Raw genomic sequence first — 16,613 nt, 5'->3', positions numbered from 1 at the left:
ATACTAAAAAAAATTTTAAATGGAATAGTTTAAAAACAGAAAATTATAAAATAAAAATAAAAAATGGAGAATTATAATGAGTGAATTTGATGAATTTTTAAAAAAAAATGAAATACAAAAAAATAAAAATATAGAATATTTGAATAATGTTAACAAACATTTTAATGATTTAAAACAATATAAATTATATTTAGAAAATAATAATAAAATTGAAACAGAAGATTATAAAAATATTTTAGAGCAATTAAATATATATCATCAAATTAAACAACAAACAAAAAAAAGAATAGAAGAAAATATAAATAATGAAAAAAGAATATTAATGTTGATTAGTGATATGAAAAATATAAGTTTAAATAATGTAAATAATGTAAATAATGTAAAAAATAAAAGAAAACTTTAATAAAATAGATTGACAAACTCTTTAAATTTAATATACTTATAGTTGTATGTATGTTAAATTTAAAGAGTGTTTTTTTATGAACTTAAAAACCTGTATTAATTATAATTCATTAAATGATTATAAATATTATATTTTAATAAATTTATTTAATGAATTAAGTATAGTTGATAGTTATAGCGAGTATGAAGATGATAAAATAATTATGAAAGATAAAGTTTTATCAATAAGAGATAAAGATATAAATTTTATAAATTATTATAATAATTTTCACTATTTTTATAATGAAAAAATGAAAATATAATAATTTATAAAATTTGTCATTTAATAAACTCTAAAACATTAGAGAAATGTTTTATATGTTTTTTAGATTTTAAAAATATAGATTTAAAAATTTTAGAAAATGATAATAATATTTTTGAATTATTAAAAGATTTAAAATTTTATAGATAAAGAATAAAAAATGGGAACTATAATAAAAACATTAAATAATAATCAATTTGAATTAAAATATAATTTATTTAATCATCAAAAAGAAACAATTAAATTTATGTTAAAAAATAAAAAATGCTTTATATTTAACGAAGCAGGTACAGGTAAAACAGAGTGTGCTATATCTGTTTTTATGTATCATTTATTATCAAATAATTGTAAAAAAGTTTTAATTGTGTCAACATTATCATCTTTAAAAACTACTTGGTATAATAGTATTGAAAATAATAATTTAAATATAAAATATAAAGTTATACACGATAAAAATAAAAATAAAAGATTAAAATTATTAAAAGAAGATTTAGATGTATATATTATAAATTATAATAGTATAAGTAATTTATTTGAAGAATTAAATAGTATAAATTTTGATTGTATTATTATAGATGAAGCAACAGTTTTTAAAAATGCAATGTCAAAAAGAAGTAAAAGTATGATAAAACTATGTAATAAAAGTCAATATGTTTATGTAATGACAGGAACACCTACACCTAATTATGCGCGTGAAAGTTATGGACTTTTAAGATTATTATATAGTAATAAATATACAAATTTTAATAATTTTAGATTATTAATTGAAAATAAAATTAATGACTATATTTATATAGAAAAAAAAGATGCTTATAAAACAGTAAGTCAATTGTTAAAACCATCTATTGTTTATAAAATAAAAGATTGTATTGATATGCCTGGAATTGTTTATAAATATTATCATTGTGATATAGATAAAAAATTAGAAGAACAATTTAAACAATTAAAAAAAGAATATTTATTATTAAATGATAATAAAGAAGTTATTATTGATAGTAGTAATAGTGCAGTAAATTATATTAATTTGTTCCAAATACTTGGTGGTACTTGTAAAGATGTTAATGATAATATTATTAATTTTAATGTTGATAGTAAATATGAAGTTTTAGAAGAAATAATAGAAAATCAAGTTAATGATAAAGTTATAATATTTTGTCAATTTGTAGAACAAATAAATAATATATATAACTTTTTAAAAGATAAATATGATTGCGCAAAAATTTATGGTAGTGTTAATTATGATGAAAGAAGTGTAATATTTGATAAATTTCAAAATAGTGATAAAATTAAAATCTTAATAGCAAATATTTCTACTTGTGCTCATTCTATAACATTAACAAGAGCAAATCATATATATATTTTAATGCTGTTTTTTCTAATGAATTATATCAGCAATCAATAGCGCGTATATATCGTAATTCACAAAAAAATAAATGTATTATACATAATTTATATTATAATGATTTTGATTTTAATGTTTTTAAAAAATTAGAGAAAAGAGAATATAATCAAAATCAATTGTTAAGTTTGTTAAAAAATAATTAAAATATTTTTAAAATAGTTGTTGACATTTTAAAATCAGTATATTATAGTTATTATAACAAAACAAAACAACAACAAACTAACAAGAAAGGATATAAATTATGAATAAAATTAATTATACTAGTGATGATTTTTTAAACGATATTGAAGAAACTCAAGAGTTTAATAAAATTGAAAAAAATGAAAATAATAATGTTATAGATTTTAATTATGTTAATACATTAAAAAAAATCGGTTATAATGTAGTTAATAATTCTGTAACAAAAGAAGTTATAAAATATGCAAATAATATTCAATATTCTATAAATGAAAAAATATGTGATGTTATAGAAGTTATAGAAATAATTTCTAATGATGTTAAAAATAATTATTTAGTTATTAAATTAAACAATAAAGATATTATAGAAGTTGAAACTTCTATAATATCAGATTGTAAAAAATTACAATCATTTTTGAATAAAAACGGTATATTTTTTACAATTGAAAAAAAAGGACTATTTGAAGTGTTTATACAAAATTATTTAAACAATATAAAAGATAATAAAAAAAAATATAAAAACATTAAGACCAACAAAATTAGGTTGGAATGAAATAAATGGTGATAAATTTTTTACAATAGCAAATAAAAATTATTATTATAATAAAACAATAAATAATAAAGTTTACATATCTAATTTTAGAGATAATGATTTAGATATGTTTGTAAAAACAAAAACAACTGGAAATATTGAAGTTTATAAAAAATGTTTATCTTTTATAAATAATGAAAGATTTTTACAGCATCAATTTTCATATTTAACAATGTTAAGTAGTATTTTTAATAATTTAACTAATTTAAGTCAAACTATCTGTTTGTTTTCTACAGATAGTGGGACTGGAAAAACAACTGTTAGTAGATTAGCAGGAAATTTTTTCGGTGATACAAACTTTTTAGAAGTAACAAAAAGCGATACTAAAAATAGTATCGATGCAAAATTGGGTATTTTAAATAGTATTGCTTTATATTGTGATGAACTTTCATCTAAAATACAAAAAGATGAAAACTTTTTAGAAGATTTTGTGTACGAGATGGAAAATGGTAGAACTAAACAACGTTTAAATGTTGATAGTTCTCTAAAAAATGTAAATACTTTTAAAAATACTTTTGTTTTTAGTAGTAATACTAGTGCTATAAATTTATTCAAATATTCTCAAAATATTGAAGCGCAATTATTAAGAATATTAGAAATTGATTTTAATAATGTTAAATTTAATACAGAAGATGTTAAAAATTTTGCTTATATAAATCAAAATATAAATAAAAATTATGGTTTTTATGATGAATTTTTACAGTATTTTATATTAAATAAAGAATATTTTTTAGATAAATATAATAATTTATTTTTAAATTATATGACAAAATTTAAAGATAATAAATTTAGACATACTTGCAATACATTATCAAGTGTAATGATAGTTAGAGAAATATTAGAAAAATAAATTTAGTTAATTTTAATGAACAATTATTAAATAATTATATAAACACATTAATAAAAGATAAAATTGATGAGATTAAATCAGTAAGTATAACAGAAAATATTGAAAATATATTAAGTAATGTTTTAAGTAATGATAGTAATATACTTATTACATATAATTTAAAAATAAAGTTGAACATTATAGTGAAGAAGATAATATACATTTAAATTTTAATAAACAAATATTATTAAAATATAATAAAGATACAAAAAGATTAACAATATCAAAATCACACTTAAATAAACTTTTAAAAGATATTTATAAAATAAATGTATCTAATTTTATAAGTAAATTAAGTAAGTTAGATTATGATTATGATTTAAAAGAAATTAAAACAACAGTTGATTTAACTTCTAAAATAAATAAAAGATTAGATTGTATCTCTATAAATTTTGAAGATAATAATTTAATAAAAAGACAATTAAAAGAAAATGTTGATTTTAATTAATATTTAATAATAAAAAAAACACTATTAATAAAAAAATAGTGTTTTTTTTATTGACTTTTTAATATATATATACTATAATTAAATAGTATTAGCAAAAACTTTAGGAGAAAAAACATGGGATTTAAAGTAAATACAAATTTTATTAAAAAAAATAATAAAAAAACTTATACAAATGATAAATTGTTTAAATTTGTAGATATTATAGATAATAAAATATTATGTGAAGATTGTAATAAAGAAGTTATTAAATTAACAATTTCAAAAGATGCTTTTAATAGACAAGAGAAATATGTTAAAAATAGTAATCAATTTTATTCACATAGAGTTGATAAATATATGAAAGAACAATTAAATAATATTAATTATTTTGTTGCAGAAAAATATAATAAAGATAATAATGAGTGTGAAAGAATACACTTATTAAGTGATGATACTAGTAAAATATTTAATGATGAGATTATAACATTTACAGATTATCAAAATAAGTTTTTATATTTACAAAATTGGAAGAGTGTTATAAGTTATAATGATTTCATAGAAAAAATAAAAGAAAATGTAAAAGAAATTGAAGAAGATTTATTTTGTAAAAAAATTGGTTTTCAATTAATTTATATTGATAATAATGAAGATAATAATATAATTGATTTATCTAATGTTTATGACTATGATAATATTAATAAAAAGAATGTAAATGTTGATTTTTTTAATAATGTTTATAATAATTTTATAGAAAATAAAGAAATAGATAATGTAAAAATTTTATATTTTTATAATTATAAAATAAGTGATTTAAGTAAATATTTTAAAACAAGTGAGAAAACATTTAATTTAAATAAAATGTTAAATATATATTATAAAATTAATGATAGAATTATTTATAATAAACAATATGCTTTAAAAACTATATTTTTATTAACTGATGATAAAATAGAAGTTGATAAAAAAACAAAAGAAGTTAAAACTACAAAAAGAAATATAGTAAATAAAGTATTTTTTAATAATATACATAAAACAGTACACGAGTTTTTTAATTTTAAAAATAGTTTTAAAATTAATGAAGATGAGATATTAAATAATAAAAATGAAATAAAAATAATGAAAATAATTATGAAGTATTAAATAATGAAAATAATTATGATTGTGAAGATTTAGATAATCTTTTTAAAGATTAATTAAATATAATAATAAAAAAAACACTATTAATTAAAAAAAATAGTGTTTTTTTAATTAATAAACACTTTTACTATTGACTTTTTTTTAAAATATACTATATTTAAAATGTGTAAATTTTAAAAGGAGTGTATTATGTTTAAAGATTTAAGTGAATTAGTAAATTATATTAATAATATTAAAGAAGAAGAAATAGGTATTAAAGAATTATTACATTAGATTATAAATTTTTAAAAAATAATCTAATTATAGATTTATAAATTTTTTAAAAATAAATCTTAATTATGATAAACAATTAAATAACACAAGAAAAATCAAATATTAATTGATTATTTACAAATATTTAGTGAACAATTATTAAATTTATATTTATTAAAACTAAATAGTAAATATAAGTTTAATATAGAAGAACCAAATTTAAATTTAAATTTAAATAAAAAATTAAATGATTATAATATTAAATCATTAGATAATAATCAAAATTTAAACTTAAATTTTGATTTAAAATCAACAAAAGATGAAAAATATTGTAATATTAATTATTATGCTTTAAATAAACATATAAAAAATGAATTACAATTTGTATTAATTGTAAAGATAAATGATTATGATTTAAAAACAGAAGAAGACACTAATAATTTAAATATAATTAAATTAAATAAAATATTTATTGATATGATTAATAAATTAAATATGCTAAATATTATTATTTCATTAGATTATATTAAAAATAACTCTGAATTAATTAAAATAAGTGATAAAAATAAATATTATAAAGTTAATTTAATAAATTAACAATTGTTTAAATTATATAATTATCAATAAATATTTCACTATTTTTTAAATCAATTTGATATTATTGATAATTACATCTAATTTTTCATCTTTATTTAATTTTTTATATTGAAACTCATATTTTTTAGGAAACTCATTACATTTTTTATATATATATAATGTTTCAGTTTTAGTTGCACAAGAAACATAATAATAAAGTTAAAAATAAAAATATATACTTATTCATTTCATTACTCTTTAAAAAATCTTCTATTAATTTTTTACTATTATTATATTCTTCTGTTATATTTTTACTATTTGATATATAATTTATATTTAACTATATATTTATCATTTTTAATTTTATCATCTAGTAATTTATCATTTATTAATATTTGTTCTTTTAATTTTTTACTGCTTTTATATTCTTCTTCTAGTTTATTATTTAATATAATATTTTCTTTTTCTATTTTTTCTATATATTCATTTCTATTTTTAATGTAATATAAAAACTAAATAATAAAAAAATCAATATTGATATAATAATGTTTTTATAATTTGATAATAATATATTCATTTTATTCTTTATTTTCCTTATTTTTTTCATCTTCTAACTTACTTCTAACACCTATGCTTGCGCTCGCACTCGCAAGCAATAAAGAAAATGAGTTTGATACATCTATAATATTTATAGTATTTTTTTGATATATATTATAAAAATTAATAGCAATTAAACTAATAAAACTAATGAAAAAACATAATCTTATAATATCAAAAGTTTCATTATCTCTTTGTGTAAATAAGTCTTTTATAATTTTATTCATTTTATTTACTCTTTAAATAATCATTATATAATTTAACAAAAAATTTATCTTCTTTTGCTGCTGTACCATTTTTAAATTGCTCAATATTATATAATTAAGTTGAAAATGAGGTTGTCAACTATACTTTTCCAATTTCCACCCCATTCTAAACCTAATTTAACACCTATTTCTCCAATTTTATTATATTGACTTTCATCAATTTTTTTCTATCTTGTGTTAATGGATAAATATCAAATGCTAAACAAAGTTGATGATAAGATGAAAATTGTGATGCATTTGATTTACCAGTTTTTTTTAAAAAATCTTGTCTTTCTGGACTTCTATAAGTTTCAGAAATATTATATTGTATATTTAATTTATCTAATTCTTTTTTTAATAATTGTAATTTTTCAAAAATTTTCGGATGTAGTAATTTTTCATCTTTTATTATATCATTTACACTCATTTTAAACTCCTTTTAATTATTATTATATTATCTTTAAAATTTATTTTTGATAATAATTTTATTTTATTTGTTATTAAATTTATAACTTCTATTGAACTATAACCAGAGATCCCAGCGAGCATACTAGTCATATCAGTGTTGACGTTATAGTATTTACACATATAATAAGTTAATAAACCAGCGAAAGCACTAACAACTATATGTGTAATAAAGTTAAAAAAATTATTTTTTTCTTTTTTATTTTTGACATTTAGCATATATTTTGCTATACTTCCAAATGTTGTGATAAATAACATCACAAAAATGTCAAAAAATTGTATTATTATTTTGTGTAAAAAAACACAATAGTAAAAAATACACTACTTACTTTTATAAATATAATTTCCATTTCTTCTTTTTCTTTTTCTTTTATCATTTTATTAAATATCTTCTAATTTATTTAAATTGCTTTTATTTATAGTTCTTGTTATCGAGTCTTTTTGAGCAGTTTTAAATTTATTATATAAATCATCATTTGATAAATTAACTTTATAATATGTACCTGAGTTTACTAAATTATATTCATTAATTTCTTCTCTTATTTGTTTTATTTTATTAAAATCTTTATCACGTCTTGCTTCTATATATTCTTGTATTTTCTCTTTTTTAAAACTGTCATTAACATATTTTATTCTATTTATCTTATCTTTTTTATTAAAATTTGTCAAATCTTCACTACTTGTAAAACCTGCAAGTTTTAAAAATGGATCTACATTATCATTTTTACTATTTATTGAATTATTATAATTGTCTAAACTATAATTATTAACAAACATTTGATAACTATTAACACTATTTTTAACAACAGAAAATGGTTGTAATTTTAATGCACTTATTAAATTAAGATTTGATAAAGCATCAACAGATTTAGCACTTGATATAAAAATTTGAGGAACTGGACCTAAATTTTTTAATAATAAACTTTCTGTTGTATTATCTTTATTTAAAGATGAGTTTTAAGATTTATAACATTGCCCATTTTTAATCTACTTGATACAGACGTTGGCAATATACCATTTTCATATATATCATATATCACTGGACTTATTTTTTTAATTTCATTTTCAACTTTAACTTTAAAGAAATTATTACTTAAACCAAATTTTTTTAATAAATAGTCTAAAATTTCTAATAAATCATCGGATAAAGGAATACTAGTGAAACCTGTTAACAAAGTTAAATATGCTAAATAAGTTATTTTTGTTTTATTATCAAAATGTTTAAACATTTCATATTGAAATATTAAAAACTTTTTATACATAAATAAAGTTTGACTTAAATCACCAACAAAAATTTTAGGATTATTTGAATTGCTATAATCACCATTTACTTCATCTATTGACTTTATAACAAAATCAGTTAAATCTTTAAAATCAACTTTTTATAATCTTCTTCTTTTCTAGATAAAAATCTTGTACTTTTTTATAATTTTTAATTTTATTTTGTATATTTTGATCTTTACTATTATATAAATAATATGAGTTTATAGCATTTAAATATCTATTTGTTTTTTCTACTATACTAAACATAGTGAATGCTGAATTTTTAAATTTAGCATAAAAAGTTTGTTTATTATATTTATCTGCATTAACAATGTCAAAATAACTTTTATTTTCATTTGCATCTAACTTACCAGTTTTTTTAAACTCTTTTAAAAATTTATTTAATTCTTCGTCATTAGATTTATAATTTTCATTATAAGCAAATTTTGCTGCTGTTAATGAATTTTTAGACATATTTGCTAATGATGAAAATATATTATTATCAAATTGAGAATGATAAACTGGTAATGCTTGTAACATTTGAAAAAACTGTAATACTGCACTTGACACATTAAAGCCTAAAAACATAAATGATGCAAAACCCCTTAGTTTACTTAGTGTTGTTTTTTCTCTTTATTAAAATGTAAGTTATACATTTCTGCAATCATTTGTTTTTGTATGTTTGTTTTATTTTTATATAAATCATTCATTTCTTTTTTATAGAAAGCATTAGATAAATCACTATTTATCTCATTATTTTTTTCAATAATATTATTTATTGTGTTTGTATCATAACCGAATCCATCGAAAATTCTTTTTAAATTATTTGCTGTTAAATTATTTAAAGCATATATTGTTTTTTGTTGCTCTGCTGTTAAATCAACACCTTTCAAATTTAATCTATTTATGATTTTTTCAGTACTTTCATTAAAATTAAAATTTACTTTTTTATCATATTCTTTAATTATTTCTATATTATTTTCTTTTTGTATTTCTTCTATTATTTTATTTATATTTTTTTCATCATTAATTCTTTCACTTTCAGTATTATAATTTTTTACAGCAATAGTACTTTCTGTAATATTATTATCTATATCTTTAACTTTTATTTTTAATTTTACAATGTATTCACCTGTAAATTTCTTCTCAAAATAACCTTTTTTAATATTTTCATTTAATAAATTTAATTCATCTTTTATTAAAGTATTATATTCTTCATTTATATTTAATTTAGTTATTTCATTTATAAAATTATCATTATTTAAATCAACTAAATAATCTAATTTTATATTATTTAATTTTTCTTTAATATTATTATTAACATTATTATCTTTATTAATTATGTTAATAATGTTTATAAATTTTATAATTGATGATTTTTTATTATTATTATTAACTAAATCAATAACTTTATAATAATTTTCTATTATTTTATCTTTATTGTTTAAATTTTTATTTTTAAAAAATTCTTCAATATCTTCTTTTGTTGCTATTGAACCACTTAAATTATTTGTATGATATTGAAAATACATTAATAATTTATTTAAATTATCTATGTCACTTTTATTAAAGTCATCACTTCTAAAAATATTATTTTTAAAATCATTTAGATATTTATCAGTAGTGTCATTATTTAAAGCATTATTTAAAAAAGTAGCATTATTTAAAACATCTCTTACATCTTCTAAATCATATTTAAAAGCAATTCTCTTTGAGAATTAAGTAATAAATTTATTTTTTTAAAGTTTGTAAAAACATTATTAAACATTTCTAAACTTTTATCTTTTAAATTAGTAAATAAATTATTAACATCTGACCAGTTTTTTACGTTTTTTAATGTATCATTATCAACAAATAATTCAAAATTTCTTTTATTTATTAACTCTTCTCTTTCTTCTTTTGTTAATTCTTTATCTTTTGAATACATATACTCATTTAGATTATAAGTTTTTAATAAATCTAAATTACTTTTAACAATAGCATTATCTATTGATAACATATCAATTGCTTGTTTTTCTCTTTTTGATATATAATCAATTAACTCAACATCATTAAAATCTCTATTAAATATTTTACTTAATAAAGATTTAACAAAATTTAAAAATTTATCAAAATTAGTTAATTGATTATAAGTGTTATTTTCTGCAAATATTGCTATTTGTTCTTCAATATTTTCTTCAAAAGATAAATTGTTATCATAATTATTATCTACATTATTTTTTAAATTTTTATTAATTTTATATAATTTATTTAATTCTTTTTTATAATTAGTTAAATCATTACTATCTTTAATAACTTTAAATAAAGAAGCATGTACTAATTCGTGTTTTAATATTTTTTCTATTTCATCTTTATTTTTACTTTCTAATGATGAATTTAAAACTATTTTATTATTAACTCTATCATAATAAGCATTTTCATTATTATTTAATTTTTTAACTTCTATATTATTTAAATTAATAGATTTATTATAATTTTTAACAATATTTTTTAATTTTAATTCATTTATATTATTTTTAACATTATTGTTAATATTATTGTTAGTATTATTTTTAGTAATTAAATAATCTTTTATTATATTTTTAGAAATATTTGATATATTATTTTTATCATTTTTTAAATTTTCTAAAAATAAATCTTTATTTAATTGATATGCTAAATTATATTCTTTATTATTGTTAATTTCTTTTATTGTTTTTAAATCAATATTTTTATTATTTAAATCTTTTAAAAATACTTTTTTAATTTCTACATTATTTATTAAATTATCAATATCACTATTATTAATATTATTAGTATCAATAATGTTATTATTATTATTATTAGTATCAATAATGTTATTATTATTAGTATCAATAATGTTATTATTATTAGTATCAATAATGTTATTATTATTAGTATCAATAATGTTATTATTATTAGTATCAACAACATTATTATTAGTATCAACAATATTATTATTAGTATCAACAATATTATTATTAGTATCAACAACATTATTATTAGTATCAACAACATTATTATTAGTATCAACAACATTATTAGTATTAGTATCAACAACATCATTATTAGTATCAACAACATTATTAGTATTAGTATCAACATTATTATTAGTGTTTAAATAATCTTTTATAATTTTATTACTAACATCTACATATTTATTAGATTTTAATGAGTTTATAAATTCATCTTTATTAATTTGAAAAGCAATATTATTAACTTTATTATTTATTATTTTATCTAATTCTTGATTATTTAAGTTTAAATCATTATCTTTAATTAAATTATTTATTTCTTCATTATCAATTTTATTATAATTAAAATTATTATCATTATTATTTATTATTTCATTTACATTATTAAAATCATTATAGTAATTAAAAACTAAATCTTTTATTTTATTTATATCATTTTTATTTTCATTATAATAATTGTAATCTATTTGTTCTGCTAAATTATTTATTTTATCTTTATTGCTAGATTTTAAATCTATATTAAAATTATCTTTATTAGTTAAAGTATTTATTATTTTATTATTATTTAATTTATTTGATATTACATTAGAAGCACCTCCGACAGCACCTCCGACAGTTGCTCCCGCTGCTGCGCTTTCTATGTAATCTTTTAATGCTTCTTCATTAGTTAAATCTCTATTTGAAAAAGCACGTTCTACAAAAGATTGAGCACTTTCTGTAGAACCTTCTGCTGCTGCATTTTTTGCTATATTTTTTGAAACATCTTTAAAATTATTATTTTTTAATGTATTAAGTGTATTTTTATTTATTAAATTATTTAAAAGTAATTTATCACTTACTGTTTCTAAACTACCAGCAATTAATCCACCTGTAATTGAGTTGATTACAGGATTTTCAACATTATTTTTTAATGCTTCATTATATATTGTACCAGACTCTAATGCTGAATTTTGTAATAATAAAGCACTAGTTATTGCTTTATTATTTGAAAAGTTATTAACACTATACTTACTTAAAGATGTTAATAATTTATTTGAAAGCATATTAGTTGCTGTATCTTTTATATCTTTTTTTAAATAATTAGTTGCTAAATTTTTTACTAGATTATTAGTAAGAGTTGCACCTGCACCTGTTCCTATTGTTAATGCTAAATTTGGAACTTGATTTATTACATTTGCTGCTGCATACTTTAAAAAAGATGTAGGACTGTCAACATTATCTAATGATAAATCTTTACTATTTAAAGACGCTTCTTCAAAATTTAAATCTGCTCTTTCTTGTAAATTATTTTTTAAATCTTCTGCATTAACAATGTCAGCACCAATTGATGCTGCTGACAATAATTGTCCTTGAAGATTGTCAATACCTGCACCCAAATTTCTTGAAAAAAAAGATTTTTCATCAGGATTTTCAAAATTATTTTCTTTATATTTTATATTATCATTTATTTTATTATTTATAATATCTTCTGTATTATTGCTGTTTAAATAATATTTATTAAAATTGTAACTCATTAATTATTTCCTAAAAAAAATAAATCTTTTTATATATTATTAGATTATATAAAAAGATTTTTAAAGTCAAAAAATATAAAAATATTATTTATTCATTATTATTATTACTACTTATTAATTTTTTATAATTTAATATGTCATTTAAGTTTTTGTTTTAATTTCTGTTTCATTACCAGTTTCGTCTACATTTTTAAAAGTATAATCTGTATTGTCTTTTTTATTAAATAAAAATGGTTGTAAAGCATTTATATTACCAGTTTTTAACATAAAATTAAGAAAATCATTTTGATTTAAATTTAATGTTTTTTCTTTTTGAACATCTTTTAAAATATTACTTATTTCATCATTCTGCTCTCTTGCTGTTAAATTATTAAAAGTTTTATTATATTTTTCAATTTTTTGATTATTACTTAATAATCTATCTTTAACATTTTGATAATCTTCACTAGTTAATTGATAATCATTTAATTTATAATTATTTATTAATTCTTTTTGTTTATTAGTATCTAATAAATTACTTATTTTACTTATATTATCTATATTATTTATTAAATTATTTTGAAATAAATTATCTTTTTTATATTATTATTAATAACATTTTCATCTATATTCTGTTGTTTTAATAAATTATTTAACTTATTTTCATTACTATTCATTAATGTTTGTTTTAAATTAATATCATTAATAAAATTTTGTGATTGATTTAAAATAGGTTTTAATTCATTTATTTGAGATAATGTTTGATTTCTAATTGCTTTATTTTCTAAATTTTTTGCTATTGATAAATTACCATCGTAGGCATTATTGTTTAATTTATTTAATAAATTACTATAAGCATTTCTTAAATTAAAATTAATAAATGCTTGATCTTGTACATCTTTATCTTTAAATAAATTTACATCTTTTACTTTATTTAAATCATAATCATTATTATTTGTGTATGTTTTATTATTATAATTTAATAAACTATTTAAACTATTTTTTAAAACATTTTCAATATTATTATTTAAACTATTATCATTATTATTATTTTGATTATTTGTACTGTTTAAATTTTTTAAAGTATTATTTACAAAATCAAAATTTTTGTCTGCATCATTTTGTAAATTATTAGTATAATTATTTGCATCTCTTATATTTTTATAAGAATTATTTAAATTTAATGCAACATCTATAAAATTTTTTGGAGTATTGTCATTTATTTCTTTATTTCTTTGAGTTACATTAACTCTATCATAATAATACTTGTCATTCATTTTTATTCCTTTTTAACTTTAACTTGTTCTTGTAGTACTATCTGCTAACTGTAAAACTGCATTATTTGCTGATATAGCACTTTGTCCTATACCTCTCAAAACTTCGGCAACACTTAAAGCGGCGTTTGTTTTCATTTGCGCTGCTTTTATATAATATTCATTTTCACTTGTTTTTATGTTTAAATTTTTATTCATATTTGCTAAATCTATTTTTATTTGATTATCTAAATCAATTAAAATATTTTTATAATAATCATTTAAAACATTATTTAATTTTACATAATTATTAGTTTTACTTTCAATAAATTGTTGTGTATTATCATTTAATAAAATATAACTTTTTATATAATTTAATGTATTATTTATAGCGTTATTTTTTTGATTTAAAATATTTGTTATACTAAATTTAATTAAATCAACATTAATATCAATTTCTTTAATCATAACATCTCTTATTATATTTGAAATATTATTATTATATGTTCTTTATTTCTAGATAATTGCTCTATTAATAAACCAGATGGCAATTTAAAACCTTTATTATCAAAACTTTTAATAATATCTTCATTTAAATTAATATATTCTTTATAAGTTTTATCTTTTGCTTTATTTATAATATTATCATTATTATTTATTTTATAACCATTTTTAATAATATCTTTTAAATATTCTTCATCATCTTTGAAAGATAAAATATCACTAAAATATTTATTTAAAAACTCATCAAATTTATCTTTAAAATCTTCCTTTAATGGGTTTAAAAAATTATAAAAATCACTTTCAAAACTATCAACATTTAGAACTGGTTTGTTAATATTTAAGTTTTTGTAATTAACACTACTAACATTGTAAACGGGACTATTTATATCAGCATAATTTAAAGCATCATTTGAATTATTTTGAGCATCTTTTACAAAATCAGTAGCAAATTGTCTATTTTGTTCTATTATACTATTTATAACAGTATCTGTACTTGCCATTTTTTTAATCCTTTTTTTTTATTATTTATGTTTTCTTATTTAATATCAAAGGTATAAAAGTACAATTATCTAATGTAAAATCTTCTTCACTTGTTAATTCAAAAGAAAAACTATTAGAACGTAAATTATTACCAAATTTTAGTCTTGTTTTTTCATCTGTGTTAATACTGTTAATTTTATATAAATATTGTTTATTTCTTTCATCTATAACTTTTAAATTAACTTGTCCATTATTTTTTATAATTAAAAAACAATAATCTAATTGTTTACTTTGTATAGTATTAAAATCATAATATTTTGTTTTTAAATAACTTTTTATATTTTCATTATTATCTTTATTACTATTATTTAATAAATATAATCCATCATTTTTTAAAGCATAATAATTATTATTAAAATAAGTATAACTATTAAAGTTATAATTATCATATCTAAAAGTTGAATTACTGTCAATATTAACAACATAACACTCATAATAATTTTATTTAAGTTTAATATTAATTGACTTTTTAAAAACTCTTTAACTATAACATTATGATTTAAAAAACTTGTAAATATATCATTACTATTTATATTATCATTAATAGTAATTAATATATTTCTTGATGTTAATGAATTATCTAATGTTTTTATAAAATCATTAGTGTTAATAAAATAATTTTGATATATATTATTTGTAGTTATTGCTTTTATAATATCTTTTAAAATTATAATATATGAACTTTCATAATTATCTAAATTCTTTGTATTATCTATTATATTAGATATTTTTGTAATAATATTATAATTACTATCATTATTTTTTGTAACATCATTTAATAAAATTAATAAATAGTTTAATTCTACATTTAAATTATTAAAATCTGGAGGTGTATAATAGTTTGAAAAATTTACATTTATTGCCATTTTTATTTATCTTTATTTATTTATTATGATGGTATTATTTTATCAAATATGTAAGAATTATAATTTAATAAATTAACTTCATTATTAATTAAATGATTATTTGCTATTGTATTATTATATGCTCTTACTACAGTTAAATTAGTTTCATTATTTACATAATCTATAACTTGATTTGTAATTAACATATTTTCATTATTTATTTTTAAAATACTATTTTTTAAATTACATACTATATTTTCATTTTTGTCAAAAAATGG

General features: G+C 16.6%; 1 protein-coding gene across 1 annotated transcript in view; it reads right to left on the bottom strand.

Moving 5' to 3' along the window:
• The window catches only part of LOC138360806 (reticulocyte-binding protein homolog 1-like), a gene marked incomplete at its 5' end in the record, with an annotated part of 46,820 nt that overhangs the window by 18,730 nt on the left and 11,477 nt on the right, over positions 1-16,613 (bottom strand). The window contains 4 exons of the mRNA XM_069320344.1: positions 7,966-8,151; positions 9,097-9,204; positions 12,296-12,463; positions 12,713-13,066. Of these exons, the coding sequence (XP_069176445.1) occupies positions 7,966-8,151; positions 9,097-9,204; positions 12,296-12,463; positions 12,713-13,066 (816 nt within the window). The remainder of the gene's footprint in view (positions 1-7,965; positions 8,152-9,096; positions 9,205-12,295; positions 12,464-12,712; positions 13,067-16,613) is intronic.

This window comes from Procambarus clarkii, unplaced genomic scaffold (genome assembly GCF_040958095.1).
Source record: "Procambarus clarkii isolate CNS0578487 unplaced genomic scaffold, FALCON_Pclarkii_2.0 HiC_scaffold_122, whole genome shotgun sequence".
NCBI lineage: Eukaryota > Metazoa > Arthropoda > Malacostraca > Decapoda > Cambaridae > Procambarus > Procambarus clarkii.
Note: the sequence above shows the minus strand (reverse complement) of the source record. Positions and strands in the feature narration are given on the sequence as shown.